The following is a 17093-nucleotide window of genomic DNA, read 5'->3' on the forward strand; positions in this document are numbered from 1 at the left end:
AGTTCAGATTCGTAATCAGCGACCCGTAAACCCCCATAAATGCAAAATTTCATGCGAATCGCATCTAAGGAAAATGTATGCCTGAAAAGTTTAAGATAGATAATAATAATAATATCGCAGACTTTTAAAATTTTTTAATTTTATATCCAGCTTTTATAAAGCTAACGCGGTTGCCGTGAGGATAAATTAATCCGAAGGAAATAAAGTCGTTGGTTCGCTGTTCAGTTAAATTCGCAACTGATCGATAAAACTTGCAGATTCACGGTGTTGCAGTTATCGTCATTACGAATAATCCGTTTTTACAGCTGAAGAAATTTTATACTCTATTTAACTACGTATCATGTATATTATATTCTTTCACTTCTTCCTTTTATCCCTGTTGTTGTTCTTTTGCAGATCGGGAGGATCAGGCGATTTTATGCACGGGTGAATCCGGTGCCGGTAAAACAGAGAACACGAAAAAGGTGATCCAGTATTTGGCATACGTGGCTGCCTCCAAACCAAAATCAAACGCGGTAAGTTTAAACTTTCATCGAAAGTTTATATAATTTACAAAGTTTGAATAATAAAAATCAATTAATGTGTAAGAAATATATCGATATATATAAATTTAAAAAATTCTCCCATCAGTTTTGAATAACTACGGACCTGCGATGATATCGTAACGTTCGACTAGTGCGAATTACTTTTGATTCGCGTGTATTATAACTGTATCATTTACAGTCAGCGTAATTCAATACTTTGCAAAGGCTGCAGCCGCTACGGCAATATGACTAAACCGAGCCTATCGCACATCCGAGAATAATAATAAAATCTAAAGTCGCGGTTTGCCAATTCAAAGTAAATATGAAATTCATGTGGACAAGTGTGTTAATTATTATCAGGGTGGCGGCATTTCCCGGTAAAACCGAAAATAGTCAGGGAATCACGATGGATTCATAGGGAAAAACGTAGTTTAATTGTAAATCCTTTTCAAACTTCAGCTACGCTTCGTAAATGGTATTGTTCAATTTCCAATTATTTGTGCGAAATGAAGCAATGCTGTGTGGTTTTTTAGATCCAAGTTTATACATTCAAGGTACAAAACTTTTTGAGCTTTAGGTTATAAACCTGCCCAACATTACCTAAGTTTCATGGGAAAAAGTCGGGAAATTTTATTTGAACACCACGATTATGATATACCGGCAAAATGTTCTGAAACTTGAAAATCAACCGCGCATGCGCGAGTTTCATCGTCTGTTCGCGCAGGCTGGCCATCCCGAGTTTCAGCTGTCAAACTGTTTCTGCCGGCGATGTGGTTGATACGAATTTTCGAGGTTAGAACCTTAAATAATTGAGGCGGCGACTCGGAAAGGTTTGGGAAGCATTTGTTGTCGGATCGGAAAGTCGATTCTTCAAAGAACGGTCGGAATTTAACGCTTACGCTCTTTGAAAATTCAAACGTACACATTTTGCGTATGTTGGCCCGCCTGCATCGCGGACAAGAATATCGCTGCGGGAAGATTTCGCCGACCAATGAGATTGAATTATTCGGCGCATGCGCGGTTGATATTCAAGTCCCAAGAGATTGTTTCGGTATATGTTCAGGATGTCTTATACTGTGCTTATTATAGTCTCCATGAAAAAAATTTGAAAAACAACTTTACACTTTGTCTCTATCGTGATTCAGTATTGTAATAATATATTTAATTTAATGAAAATCATTGCAATTTAAATGTGAATGAAACTGCAAACGTTTCGAGGATCATTGAAACATAAATTATAATAAAAGAAATAAGAAACGGAACATGGAGAAATATGCGAGAGATTAACGCGTGAGTTGAATTTAACCGCTTGAACCGCAATCCGGAAAAGGTCTCCGCAGGGCGTGTAATAATGAGAAAAACGTTCATAAATCTTACCAACTTACCTTAGATGGTATGATCGTGAGATCATTTCACACTTAACAATCGAGACTCGGCTTAAACGATCCTCTATAGCTGCTCATTCCGTAGCGATAATGAAAAATTTTTGTGAAATCCGTTGAAAGAGCCGGAAACGTTTTTTTTATTTTTAACACAATACACTTACGTAAATCGACAATTTTAGTTATAATAACATTCAGTTTTGAGCGAGTCGTATTGTTTCGCAAAAGAATGTATTTTTTTCTACACATGAATTATTTTTGTCGGTACTTTAAATTCCAAAAAACAAAGAGAAAAGAAAAAAAGGATATTCGATCAATTCGAAATTGAACAATACCGTAAATTACATGCTTCCGGCTGACAGAGAAGTAGACCGATCGGTATTGAAGAATGCTGTAATTATTGACTGATTCAACCTGTTTCAAACAAATATATATATATATATACTTAGACGCAATAAAGTATTCTTTAACCGATAACATAAGAGGTTTCGACGTTACGAACAACGTTTAAAATTATACCTCCTACTTGAAAATGACGCAATAATTACACATTAAAGTGTTTCGACAATGAGCGCGGTTTTTCATTTATTATATACGCGTATATGCATATTACATATTATATGTATGTGTTACATACTTACGGTATACGTATCTCTTCTTTTTCCGTGAAAAAATTATGGGTATCACTTGATTGCACAGTATTCTGGCATTTCTGTACGTAACATACATTTGTGTACAAATATGATAATAAAAATAAATAAATATTTTTTTCATCCATACCCGCCATCACGTGCATAACTTGGCTGCAATATATATATATATATATATATATATACATACATATATACAGAATATCTGTAGAATATTTGCACAGATGTTACACCTTCAACTTGAGCGTTATATTTAATATTTTATTCGTTCGCGTATGATATTATACACGGAGTAAACTGCGAAATGAACACGGTTACTTTATACAGCTAGCTTATATTGAATAGGAAATAGATCGTTGGAGTTTTTCGTGATTTTTTAAATACGAAATTGAAGCATTGTTGTTATTTGCTTATTTTTATTTATTTTTCTTGTTAGTTTATATGCCTTTATTTTGTTTATGAAATTCCAATTCTTAGTCTGTAAAAAATATTATATCCTCAGGTTGAAGAAAACTCTGTAACATGTAATATCCGAAATTCGGAAATTCCAATGGATTTGAAACAATTTTGACATCTTAGAATTCACGATATGCGATAATTAAAGGCAGGCTTATTTTTATTGTGTTATATATACACCGTAGCGTTTGTTTACCGTTTCAATTTGAGTACATAGTTTAAAGATCGCAAGCGAGATTCGGTTGAGTCGGGTTAGTTTCATTAGCTCTTTAATTTGCATATATACTGTACGGAAATATTTTTTTACACATATCAAAATCATTGCCCATATATTTATACATACACACGTATATGCGACAAGTTTTTTTTTTTTTTTTTTATTCCTCATCCTGATATGAAAATTACAACAATGCTAACCGATTCGAAAATTACACAAACTGAGGACTGAAAAAAATGTTCGGTATATAATATTATGTTTGCAAAAAAACTGTTGAGAGTCCTCGTTTTTTTTTTTTCCTAATTTTTTTCTCTTTCTTTTTCTTCTACGCAAGAAAGAATAGGTTGCATAAAAAAACAAAACAAATAACAACAATCATAACGCGGACCAGTTTCGCAGCACATTGTCGTATAAAAAGCTGCGGGTAGTAAATGGCAATGATCGTAAAAGCGAATGGCCAAGATTTGACCTTTGACTTTGACGGTTGCGGCGGAATTCGATTGTTCTTAAATATACACATAGTAACAAAGCTTTGATTATACCTAGGTATGTACAAACACTCGGTCTAATTTCTTTGACGACGTTCTGCAGATGTAACTCGTTGATACGTAAATTTATTTGTTAAAATGTTTTATTGATAAAATAGGTATTATATGAGGAAAATTGCATTGTTATTATTATTATTATTATTACTATTATATATAATATTATAATAATCATGTGCGTGGCTTGCGGAATTCTTATGTACATTATTACAAACCATATAAGTCGCGTTACAATTTCACAATTTGCAGTTTTATGTTCATCAATGGACGTTCTTGCAGACTCGTAATGTATATAAGAACGTACGTATAGTATACGTGCAATGGTATTTTTATAATCCTGCAACCTCGACATACATCGAATATATTGAGATCGCCTCGCGAATTGATTAACGAGAGTATGTATCCCTCAATATATATATACATATACACATATATAGGTATACCTATAAGGTGCGTGTACCGCTTCAGGTGTATTCTTTCCTTTTTCTTCTTCTTCTTCGTTCACTCCGGCGATTACGAGCATTTTCTTTTTTTTTTCTTTTTTTTTTTTCTTACATTTTTTAAGGACCCACTGTAAATTCGTTGGTTTCAACGTCAGTTGTTGCAGCAGCGGGGCAGGTTTTATGTGTAGTGTTCTCTCCCCCCCCCCCCCCTTTTTTTTTTTTTAACTCTCCGTTTACGTTCATTTTACACATCGCGCTTTGAAAAGGTCTCAGACGTTGAGTCACTCGCCCCGGCTTGTATATTAATATTATTGTTATTATCGTTATTACATACATGAGATACGAAATTCCCGAGTCTCTCTGCAGTCTCCAACAGTCGGCAACAATAAGAATTTAAAAATGAGAAAAAAAAAAGAAAAAAAAGGTAACCGAAATAATCCGAGGAATTAAAAAACATTCGTCGTACGAGAAACAGAGTTATAGACAATATTGTACATACATAATAATAGTAATAATAATGATTAACCTGTGAACAATAAAGTTGTATAATAAATTGTATATTACATTCAGACAAGTGCAGACAGGAATATTGTGGCGCATAAATTATCTTCGTTGACCGGATAAATTATAACAAGTCTTTAACGACGATATTAACGTAGGACAGAAAATTGACCACAGCATGGGACTTTGACGTGGTCGGTAATGCGTAACCGTTAAGTAATTTACTTTTATTGCTCTCTTCTTCTTACATTCTTTCCTTTCTTTCTTACCTCTCTTATCTATAATATACAGGAAGTCGTGACTCCGGTTTAGAAAATTCATCGTCTATAAGTAACAATTAGCATTTATCGTCGAGATGATATTAATATAAGCATATAATTGTGTAATTATCAATTATCAGAGTATCGTTATTATAATCATGTTTACGATGATAAGTAATTATTATCTATACACACGTATTTACAAATTTTACAAGGCGTTGAAGTAAATTGAGAAATCACATCGATCTATATTTAATGTATCTAATCGAATTTGCACTCGGATGCTTCGTTTGATCCGGGATGGTTTTTTTCTTTTTGCTTTCTTTTATTCGTTTAGCAATCTGTACGGAATTTTGTAAAATAGTTGTAAAAGTATTTACCGATTATTACTATTATTTTTCTTGCTACTTGTTCCAATTATTATTATTGTTATTGTTGTTGTTGTTGTCATTATTATCGTAATTATTCAACTACGCGGTACTTGGTTCGCATCGCGTGCCGCACATTATGAAATTAGATTAGGAGCAACACCGTCAATCATTATTATACGAGATAGTTATCGTTAATTGCATTATGAATGCACTTTACGCAATTCATCGCGCACACCTTTGCGTGTTCCCAATTTCTTGCCCCCCCCCTGCCCCTCTTTTTTTGTAAGAAGCACAAAAAATATAAATGAATTGTACACAGGGTTACCCGCACAATGTTAAATCCGTCTTAACCCGTTGAGGACACACATCGAAAAAATAACGTTGAGGACACACGGGGTCCAGCGCACCCCACGCAGAAAAACAGTTCTCATTTGTGTTTTACGCTATGTATCGACTTAAAACCAGTGCGAAACTTTAATTTTATTCCATTAGACGGCTGGCGATAGTTCGAGGTCGAAGATTATAAGACATCTGTATATATACACACATATATATTTAATTAATAACCATTATTTATTGCTGAAGAAAAAAATTCAATTCATGCATGAATACTTACGTTTACAGAAACAATATAACATCAATCAACGATAAAAAAAAAATTGAATTTTTTTCAAGATTTTGCCACAGTAAGGCCACACGGGGTCTACAGAACCCCAAAAAAAAAACACGTGCGCACTAATATGTCTCTGCAGGATGACTAATGCCAAAGAGACCTTCGTAACGTGTCAAAACTTGTTGTGGAGACTTCAAACAACAACAGATGGTGCTATATATCTAATTCCTAAGGGTCTTTGTAGATTTAAAATTGCATTGAAATTTGTCTGGGGTCCGTTGGACCCCATGTGTCCTCAACGGGTTAATTTTCACGATTGGTCTGTCATACTTGTAATTTATTTTTTTCCACGAAGAATGTATGTGAAAATTTTTTATTTAATTTATTTTTTTTTTCATCCTAATTTACGAAGTTTAGATAATTAAACGCATACAATACGTGTAAGTTATATAAGCAAAAATGTTATCGAAATTACGTTATATTCTGTGTAAAGAGGCGAGTGAATCTAATGTTTAAAATTTCTTTTATTCTCGGTGGTGACATTCCCGGATCCACCCACAGACTCCAAGTCCGGCGTTGATCATTGTAAGTTGAAATATTAAATATGAACAGCCAAATCAGGTTTAACGTATTATATAGGTATATAATTTATACACCATTCCTTAGATGCGACGCTTTATTAAAAATGAGAAGAAAGACAAATAATTTTTTAATAATTATTTAGGTTTCGACCGTTTTTTAACACGTCTACGGAATTTACCAGATTTTTTTTCCTCTTGTTTTTTATATATATATAGGTATATAATTAACAAATATATGTGGCTGTGTTTTTTTTCAGTTTTTCCAAATTTTGGCCTAAGTATTAACAGTATCATTGTTTCGTGTTGCTTTTTTTTCTCACATCAATATTCATTATTACTACAATTTTGTAACAAATTCATTTGTGAAAGTAACAAAAAATAATGACATCTAATTATGGGTTGTTGTTGTCTTTTTTTTTTGTTTTGTTTTGTTCACTCGCTTTCCTGCTCATCGTAAATGAAGTCACCTACAGGGACGCTTACGGAAAAATTTTCGGTAATTAACACTGATCATTATATACGAACACACGTGTAATTTATTATATATAATTATTATATGCATAACGATGGTGCTGCCTGCTTGATATTTTTTAATGTGGTTATTTATGTCCTGAAAATTGCTTTTTCTTTTCTCTTTGTACAATCTTAAAACAGGGTAGTTTATTTGAAAAAAAAAAAAGTGCAGAATTAATGCTTGCTGTAATTTTTAACTCTCTGTGTCTTCTGATATATTTCATGTGCGGACGATAATAATCGTTGCCTGAGGGTATATATTACCTGTGTTGCAACGTGGGCAACTTTTTTTTTTTATCGCATTCCTTACATATATGTATATGTGTATCTGCAGTGCTTGCAAAATTCGTAAACATTCTGCATCGGTCGCTGTGCCGTATCATGTTGTACGTTTGAAGTTCTTTTTCCTATCTGTATTTAAAATTCTTTGTCGTTACCAATACTGATACAAAAAATATGAGTTCAGAGTAAAATATAGAAAAAAAACGTAGTATTGCAAGAAAGTAATTTTTCTTCAATCATATTCCAGCATGTGTGTAAAACTTCAATATTTTCACCGATCAAACAGATTTTTGTTTTATGACGTCAAAAATATTTACCAGTAGAACGATTCTGTATGAGAGTTGGTATTTTTTTGATTATTTGTAATGAAAATTTGATACGGTACAAGTGTCGTGTAAAGTTACTCTAGGTAATCGCATGTGGAATTTTTAATTAATTTTCGCTGCAAAAGGAGGGAATTTTGGTAAAATTTTGCACTCTGTAGTCTCGCATTATTTTTGTTATTATTCGCAGATTTTTAACTTGTGACTGAATCTGTTTCGCAGGGTGAACTGGAACAACAATTACTGCAAGCCAATCCCATCTTGGAGGCCTTTGGAAATGCAAAAACTGTCAAGAATGACAATTCATCACGTTTTGTAAGAATAAAATCGTTATTTAACATAAAAAAAAAATCGATTCCATTAGTTTACTCAACATTGCAGTGCAACTAAATTTATGCACTTTGTACACTTCCAGGGAAAATTCATCAGGATCAACTTTGATGCATCTGGTTACATTGCCGGAGCCAACATCGAAACTTACCTCCTTGAAAAATCCAGGGCTATCCGTCAGGCCAAGGACGAGAGAACCTTCCACATATTTTATCAACTTCTAGCCGGCGCCTCACCTGAACAGAAAAGTAAGTGTGGAGTAATCTTCTTACAGAGTAGTTTGATATTGCAATAGAATTTTAAAATTAAAATTCTTTCCATTTCTCATTTTCAGAGGAATTCATCCTGGAAGATCCCAAAAACTATCTCTTCCTGTCCAACGGATCGCTGCCAGTGCCTGGCTTTGACGATTCTGCCGAGTTTCAGTCGACGGTAAAATCAATGAACATAATGGGCATGACGAGCGAAGATTTTTCATCGATATTCAGAATAGTGTCGGCGGTGATGTTGTTCGGGTCGATGCAGTTTCGACAGGAGAGAAATTCCGACCAAGCGACACTCCCCGACAATACCGTCGCCCAGAAAGTTTCTCACTTGTTGGGTCTGAGCGTGACAGAAATGACGAAGGCATTCCTCAAACCGAGAATCAAAGTTGGCAGAGACTTTGTGACCAAAGCGCAGACAAAAGAACAGGTCGAATTTGCGGTCGAGGCCATTTCCAAAGCCTGCTACGAGAGAATGTTCAGATGGCTTGTCAACAGGATAAATAGATCCTTGGACAGAACGAAGCGACAGGGAGCAAGCTTCATCGGCATACTGGATATGGCTGGTTTTGAAATATTCGAATTGAACTCCTTCGAACAGTTGTGCATCAACTACACCAACGAGAAACTGCAGCAACTGTTCAACCACACCATGTTCATCCTCGAGCAGGAAGAGTATCAGCGAGAAGGTATCGAGTGGAAGTTCATCGATTTTGGCCTCGATCTCCAGCCGACAATCGACCTTATCGACAAACCTATGGGCATAATGGCTCTGCTCGACGAAGAATGCTGGTTCCCGAAAGCAACGGACAAAACGTTCGTTGAAAAATTGGTCGGAGCTCACAGCGTTCATCCGAAATTCATGAAGACCGATTTCCGCGGTGTCGCAGATTTCGCGATAATTCATTACGCTGGTAAGGTCGATTATTCGGCCGCCAAATGGCTCATGAAGAATATGGATCCTCTGAACGAAAACGTCGTCAGTCTTTTGCAGCAGTCTCAGGATCAGTTTGTGTGCCACATTTGGAAGGATGCAGAAATCGTTGGAATGGCGCAGCAAGCCCTCACCGATACGCAGTTCGGGGCGAGAACTCGGAAAGGAATGTTCAGGACCGTTTCTCAGCTGTACAAAGAACAGTTGGCCAAGCTTATGGTCACTCTGCGTAACACGAATCCGAACTTCGTCAGATGCATTATACCGAATCACGAGAAACGGGCTGGAAAAATTGACGCTCCTCTCGTACTTGATCAGCTGAGATGCAACGGTGTTCTCGAAGGAATTCGTATATGCCGTCAAGGCTTCCCCAACAGAATACCCTTCCAGGAGTTCAGGCAACGCTACGAGCTCCTCACTCCCAATGTTATTCCAAAAGGATTTATGGATGGCAAAAAGGCTTGTGAAAAAATGGTAAGTGTCGAGATTTTCGGGTTCGGTTTAGTTGTAGATTTTTATTCCAAAAATGATAATTACAAGCTGTATAGTCATGTAGAATATTTAATAAAACTTATTTTTGTCGCGTTTTTACAGATTCAAGCCTTGGAATTGGATCCGAATCTTTACCGCGTTGGTCAGTCGAAGATATTTTTCCGTGCAGGAGTGCTGGCGCAGCTTGAGGAGGAAAGAGATTACAAAATCACTGATCTGATTGTGAATTTCCAGGCGTTCTGTCGCGGTTTCTTGGCCCGCAGGAATTATCAAAAACGTTTACAACAGTTGAACGCTATACGTATTATACAGAGGAACTGTGCAGCGTACTTGAAACTTCGCAACTGGCAATGGTGGAGGTTGTACACGAAGGTTAAGCCACTTCTTGAAGTTACCAAGCAAGAGGAGAAGCTCACGCAGAAGGAAGATGAGCTGAAACAAGTCCGGGATAAGCTTGAGATGCAGCTTCATTCGGCTCAAGAGTACGAGCGAAAGTATCAGATGGCTATTGAGGAAAAAACGGTTCTAGCCGAACAGTTGCAGGCTGAAGTCGAGCTCTGTGCCGAAGCTGAGGAAATGAGGGCGAGACTTGCTGCGAGAAAACAGGAGCTGGAAGAAATATTACACGATTTGGAGGCTCGGATAGAAGAGGAAGAGGAACGAAGCACCGGCCTAACGCAAGAAAAGAAAAAGTTGCAGTTAAACATAAGTGATCTTGAAGAACAATTAGAGGAGGAAGAGGCTGCTAGGCAAAAGTTACAGCTTGAAAAGGTTCAGTGTGATGCTAAAATAAAGAAGCTCGAAGAAGATCTTGCGCTGTCGGACGATACTAATCAAAAATTGCTCAAAGAAAAGAAGATTCTTGAGGAGAGATCCAACGATTTGTCGCAAACTCTTGCCGAGGAAGAGGAGAAGGCTAAGCATCTTTCGAAATTGAAAGCAAAACACGAGGCGACAATCGCCGATCTTGAGGAAAGATTGCTCAAGGATCATCAGCAGCGACAAGAGGTGGACAGGTCTAAGCGTAAGGTAGAAACCGAAGTTTCGGACTTGAAAGAACAGCTCACTGAGCGTAGGACGCAGTTCGAGGAGCTTCAATTACAGCTGGGTAAACGCGAGGAAGAGTTAGCTCAGGCTATGATGAAAATCGACGAGGAAGGAGCTGCCAAAGCACAGGCTCAGAAAGCTCTCAGGGAACTGGAATCGCAACTCGCAGAATTACAGGAAGACTTGGAGGCTGAAAAAATAGCCAGAAGTAAGGCGGAGAAATTGAAACGAGACCTTAACGAGGAATTGGAGGCCTTGAAAAACGAGTTACTCGACTCTTTGGACGTTACAGCGGCACAACAGGAACTTAGAGGTAAAAGGGAACAAGAATTAGCGACGTTAAAGAAAAATCTTGAAGAAGAGACATCCATGCATGAAGGTACTTTGGCCGATATGCGCCATAAACATTCTCACGAATTGACGGTAATTAACGAGCAGATGGATGCGCTGAAGAAGGCTAAAGTCGCTTTAGAAAAGGCAAAGTCGACCCTGGAAGCTGAGAATGCCGATCTAACCACCGAACTAAGGTCCGTTGGTGCGAGTAGACAGGAATCTGACCGAAGGCGCAAACAAGCCGAACAACAGTTAGCCGAATTAAATGCTAAAGTTGCGGAAGTTGAGAGGGCCAAACAGGAACTGGCTGAAAGAGCTGCAAAATTGCAGCAGGAAGCGGAGAGTGTTTCTCAACAGCTGGAAGCTGCCGAATTGAAGGCGTCCGCTGCTCTGAAAGCGGCCACCACTTGCGAGTCGCAATTTGCCGAGATTCAACAGCAACTAGAAGAGGAGACAAGGCAAAAACTTGCCCTCAGTTCCAAGCTGAGAGCACTTGAAGGCGAAAAGGAGAGTCTTCAAGAGCAGTTGGACGAGGAGGAGGAAGCCAAACGATCTTTGGACAAGCAAGTACAAAGTCTGACCATATTGTTAGCCGAGGCAAAGAAACGTGGCGACGAGGAGGCCGAGGCTGCGGTGGCTTTGGAAGAGGCGAGAAAACGCTGTTTGAAAGACATCGAAGCCCTTCAAAGGCAAGTTGAGGAACTACAAGCGGCAAACGACAAATTGGACAAGTCTAAGAAGAAGATTCAAGCTGAATTGGAAGACAGTAATATCGAGCTGGAAGTACAGCGGGCGAAGGTGATGGAGCTGGAAAAGAAACAGAAGAACTTTGACAAGGTACTTGCGGAAGAAAAGGCGATATCTGAACAGTATGCTGAACAACGTGACGCCGCTGAACGGGAAGCGCGAGAAAAGGAAACCAGGGTACTTTCGTTGACTCGTCAATTGGACGAGATGAATGATAAGGTTGAAGAGCTTGAGCGGGGCAGACGGGGACTTCAGGCTGAGCTCGACGAACTGGTGAACAACCAGGGTACCGCCGACAAGAACGTACACGAGCTCGAGAAAGCTAAACGCGCACTCGAATCCCAGTTGGCTGAGCAAAGATCTCAAGTTGAGGAGATGGAGGACGAGCTTCAGTTTACCGAAGACGCAAAGTTGCGACTAGAGGTAAACATGCAGGCACTCAGGGCGCAATTTGAACGTGATCTCCAAGCCAAAGAGGAACAGGCTGAAGAAAAACGTAGAGGTTTGGTCAAGCAGTTGCGAGATCTCGAAGCCGAACTTGAGGATGAGAGGAAGCAGCGTGCTGCAGCCATTGTACAGCGTAAAAAGATGGAAGCCGATTATAAGGACATTGAACAACAGTTGGAAATGCATAACAAGGTCAAGGAAGATGCTCTTAAACAGCTTAAGAAACTTCAGGCACAGGTCAAAGACTGTGCAAGAGAAACCGAGGAAGCCAGAGCTGCGCGAGATGACTTGGCCGCTAGCGCCAAGGAAACTGAGAGAAAAGTCAAGAGTTTAGAAGCCGAACTTATGCAACTCACTGAAGATTTGGCAAGCAGCGAAAGAAATCGGCGTACTGCTGAGAGCGAGAGGGATGAATTTCAAGAGGAAATCAACAACAATGCCAATAAGGGTACAATGCGTTTCCTGTTTTACAATTTTGCAATTTGTTTTGTTCCTGATAGTATTTTAAGAATGTTTTTAATGAAGCAATTTTCGATTATTTAAGGTACCTTGCTACTAGACGAAAAACGTAGATTGGAAGCGAGAATCGCGACCTTAGAAGAAGAGCTGGAGGAGGAGCAATCTAACAGTGAGATTCTGATGGACCGAGCCAGGAAAGGACAGATCAATATTGAACAGCTTACGACAGATTTGGCGACGGAACGTTCGACGACCCAAAAACTTGAAACTCACAGAATGTTACTGGAGAGGCAGAACAAAGAATTGAAGGCGAAATTGGCTGAGCTGGAAACTGCACAACGTACAAAAACCAAAGCAACGATTCAAGCTTTGGAGTCGAAGATAAATAATCTTGATGAACAGCTCGAAGCTGAAGGCAAAGAACGGTTTGCACAGCAGAAAATCAACAGAAAGTTAGACAAGAAGTACAAGGAGGTGGTTATACAGCTCGAGGATGAGCGAAGAAACGCTGATCAATATAAGGAACAGGTTGAAAAGGTCAATGTAAGAATGAAGGCTTTGAAGAGACAACTAGATGAAGCTGAGGAAGAAGTAACTAGAGAAAAAACTCAGAAACGAAAGGCACAACGGGACTTGGAGGACATGATGGAGTCTCACGAATCGCTGACTCGTGAGGTTGCCAACTTGAGGAATAAATGGAGGTAGTTATACTCCCCTTTTCTATTCTCTTAACTCTTACCATCTGTGTATTAAAGGGTGGCTTGGTAATTACTATTCAATTTACTTGTTGATATCCATTTTACAATGTATATCGTCGATTGATTTTAGTTCCTACTGATCTTGGAAAACAGGCAAAAGAGCAGTCGCTGCTTCAATAATACAATTGAAACCCAAGGTGCATTTCGTCGAATTGTAAATTAAGTTATCAATTTGTGATATATGTGTATATCCCTATATATTTAGGAATCAATGACGTAGGTGATTAATCAGGTGATCATCGTTAAAAAGAATAATTATCATTGAATGAGCTTACATCCCAATCGTGATAAAGAATATTTAGAGTAAGTTATCACATTATCTCTTAAAGACGGTTAAACTGTTTTTCTAACTATTCAACCAGTGGAGACAGATTACGATTCGTAATGTCGGAAGTAAAAAAAATTTAATCCTGACTGAACTTTTATAAGCTTAACGAATCATGACTGAATTAATAACTAATTTTATATGTGAATCTGCATAACTGATTAACTGTAAGCTGGGAGACAATTTTTATCTCATGACAAGTTGATGATTCAACTCTCAAATATTATTACAGCCCAGTCTATATTTGGTTTATTTCAATGCTCGTCATTCATTTTCTTCATTACATCGCAACTGTATAGGACAGAAATAATTTGCTTCTTAGCTGCGGGTGATATTTAGGGAAAAACAATTCCACTGCCTTTTCTCTGAAAGGAGGCTGATGCTTTTATGACTGCCATCCATACCCTCTATGTCCTGTTGCTGATATCTTCCTATTTCATGTGTCAAATCCTCCCAGCATATAATAATGTACGAAATTGTATCAAATCAAATATATCGAACGTTATTGCATATTTTATTTCTCTCTCTCTCTCTTTCTCTCTCTTTCACTCTCACATATCTCTATTTCTCTTAATCCTCAATATAATAGAATGCTTATTAGTATTGACATTTTTCAAAAATAAACTTTGTCTTACTCTTTGAGAAATATGAAGAGTATAGAATACGTAATATTGGCAAAAGTTTTACATTGTACAATGATATCAGACATTTATAATTTTCTGTTCAATTCCTACATCGATTAAAAGATCGGGAGAAAATTACTTACTAGCATTCTCTCTTTCTCTACCTATGGGCTTCAAAAAAGGAATGAAAAATGCAGAAGTCACGTGACGCTGCAGATACAAAAAGCGGGCTATTTTTAGAATGAGGTTCATATACCATGAAGGCACTACCAAGCATATCATTGATATACGAGCAGGGATAATATTAGATCCAGTACTGTATTTAAAAATTGTTGAACAATGATTTTTTTATAATTTTTTTTGTATATTCCAAGTATGGTGAAAAATTTTTGAAGTTTTATCCGTCAAGAGTAAGACGTTTGACTAATTTAAATTTGTATTTTGTTTAAGACGAACGCCAGGAATTGGTCTCAGCTCTACTACTCGTCTCACAAAACGAGGTTCCTCGCAGACCGGTGGCTCCGGTGACGATTCAACAACCCAGGACGAAAGTATGGATGGCGAAGAAGCTGCGAATTAAAGTGGCCATGGATCTTCCTTTTTAACAATATAATACAATATACTGTTATTATGTCGTAACGCATAATGCATACAGACCATCTGCAGAAATGAAAGTAACGGTCTTAAAAAGATATATGAAGATGATACTAGAGTTAAGCGAACCATTGGATGATTCGTCGATTAGCCATTTTTCAACGGTAGAAAAGATATACAAATAATAAAATGGTATGCCATCTCCGAGCTGATGTTAAATTAATTTTTTTAATTTTTTTTTTTTTTTTTCAACCACTAATACAGTCATAGATATGCGAAAGAGAGTAAAGAGGGTAGATACATAGGTAGAGATAGAGTTCAATACAAGGCTTCAATCTGAGTTGCCATTGGAAAAAAAATGAGAAAAAGTAATAAGAAAAAGCAAGTTCTTTTTTTTCATGAAAGAAAATAAAGAGTTAAAATAAAAAATCTACAATCTGTACATAACTTTACACCTTACTAATGAGATCACGAATTGAATAACGATAATAATTATAAATGAAGGAATACGAATTTTGATGAATTGAAAACTGAACCATTTGATCCCCGACTCTTTAATAGTACCAATTGCATATGGACTAAAAAATTTGTAAAACTTAAATTAAGTTGGATTTAAAAGATTTCATGAAGTAGATAAAAAATACTGCATAATTAGAGGAAGAAACACGAATAACACATTTAGTGTAAATCGTTGATAACCGTAAATTATTTCGCATATATTATTATGGTTATTAAATATTTTAATAATTGACCAATAATATACACGCGACGCATCATTCACGGGCTAGTAGTTTCATTTTAAAAGGTTTTATGTCTTATGATTTTTTCAGTATTTTTCTTCTTCGTTAACAATTCTTTTTTTTTCCTGTTATTTCGAAAACCATTTAGTATACATACCTACATACGCATTTATATATACATATATTATTATTATGATTATTATTATTTTTGGCATGATTATATAATATATTTCATAAAACCATAGAATAAGTCCTTTATATATTATTCCGAAAAAAAGCAAATAAAATACTTAAAAATTGTTATCATTATTTATATATTTTTTAAAACTGAATACAGTACTTAATTGACATTTAATTTTCCCATTTCCGGGATCATATCATTTCCTAACCTCTTGAAATAAAATTTCACCGGGTCAGGCATACAAACACATAACGTTATTCAAAAGCAATTGCGGCCAAATGAAAAAAAGACGAAGAAATCAAATAAAGATTCGCAAGAAATATACTAATTTGACTGATAAAAAATTCAGAATAACTTTTACTATTGGACAAATAATAGGCATTATAACCCTTGAGAAATGAAAGAATAACATTTTATACAACAATTATATAGTAGTTTGTGTATTCGAATAAGAATTAAACGTGCATTTTTATACAGTAAGCATTTTACAAGCTGTCGTTTAGAATGATTTACACTTAGAAAGCGGTGAAACATTTCATCACCTCTTAATGAAAGGATAATATATTTTGTAATTGTGAGAAATATTAATATTAATCAATATGTAAAGACATTTAAGTAGTGATGAAAAGGATTAAAAAAAATAGAAATTGATCGAATAAACGAAGCAGGAAGTATCCAAAATGGCATTCTAAAGGCTAAGAATTTAGATCGAGTAATTTTAGAAAGTTGTAATGTTTGTTGGTTTTGAAGAGAACACAGAGTTATTGGATATAGAGCTGGAGTTAAGTTTTTATTAGTTTAACCGATGATGAGTAATTGATGCCGTCTTCCCAGCCAACTAATGAATCATACTGGCAAGGAGATTTACTGAAACTCTAAATCCACTATCTCCCAAGCGTGAATAGTAGGATTTTTAAGAGGATAACGTGAAAGAGTACTGAATGACTAAGAGACAAAGACGAACATTTTGTCACTCTGTTTTCCTAATAATTTGTAATTTAAGATACAACGCTCTTTTCCTTTACTCTTCAATTAGCGAAAGTATTTTGTAAATATGTTTACGCAGGATATTTTATTCAGGGAAGCTAATTATATTAATTTTTCTTCGAAAATGTTATGATCAGATGTTGTATATCTTTCTTTTTTGTTTTTTCCTGTC

The 17093-nt window shown here is 36.5% G+C and overlaps 1 protein-coding gene and 1 long non-coding RNA gene across 4 annotated transcripts in view; one reads left to right on the plus strand and one right to left on the minus strand.

Annotated features, from left to right (window-relative positions):
• Positions 1 to 16052, plus strand: part of zip (myosin heavy chain 10) — a 39807-nt gene extending 23755 nt beyond the window's left edge. The window contains exons 3-11 of one of the 3 annotated variants that reach the window (XM_069133542.1): positions 397 to 515; positions 6524 to 6547; positions 7007 to 7039; positions 7884 to 7976; positions 8077 to 8239; positions 8326 to 9662; positions 9783 to 12702; positions 12799 to 13414; positions 13542 to 14584. In XM_069133542.1, the coding sequence (XP_068989643.1) occupies positions 397 to 515; positions 6524 to 6547; positions 7007 to 7039; positions 7884 to 7976; positions 8077 to 8239; positions 8326 to 9662; positions 9783 to 12702; positions 12799 to 13414; positions 13542 to 13551 (5315 nt within the window). In that variant the 3' untranslated portion in view covers positions 13552 to 14584. Of the gene's footprint in view, positions 1 to 396; positions 516 to 6523; positions 6548 to 7006; positions 7040 to 7883; positions 7977 to 8076; positions 8240 to 8325; positions 9663 to 9782; positions 12703 to 12798; positions 13415 to 13541; positions 14585 to 14869 lie in introns of those variants that run through there. The other 2 variants (XM_046611893.2, XM_046611894.2) reach the window with 2 other exon arrangements.
• LOC124212133 (uncharacterized) lies at positions 6272 to 14616 on the minus strand. Its single transcript, XR_006881579.2, has 3 exons — positions 14563 to 14616; positions 8143 to 8227; positions 6272 to 7947 (listed from the first exon to the last, which is right to left on the minus strand). It is a non-coding gene; the product is annotated as an uncharacterized lncRNA (long non-coding RNA).
• Positions 16053 to 17093: the final 1041 nt, after the last annotated feature.

The sequence above is a fragment of the Neodiprion pinetum genome, chromosome 2, assembly GCF_021155775.2.
Source record: "Neodiprion pinetum isolate iyNeoPine1 chromosome 2, iyNeoPine1.2, whole genome shotgun sequence".
NCBI classification, from domain to species: Eukaryota; Metazoa; Arthropoda; class Insecta; order Hymenoptera; family Diprionidae; genus Neodiprion; species Neodiprion pinetum.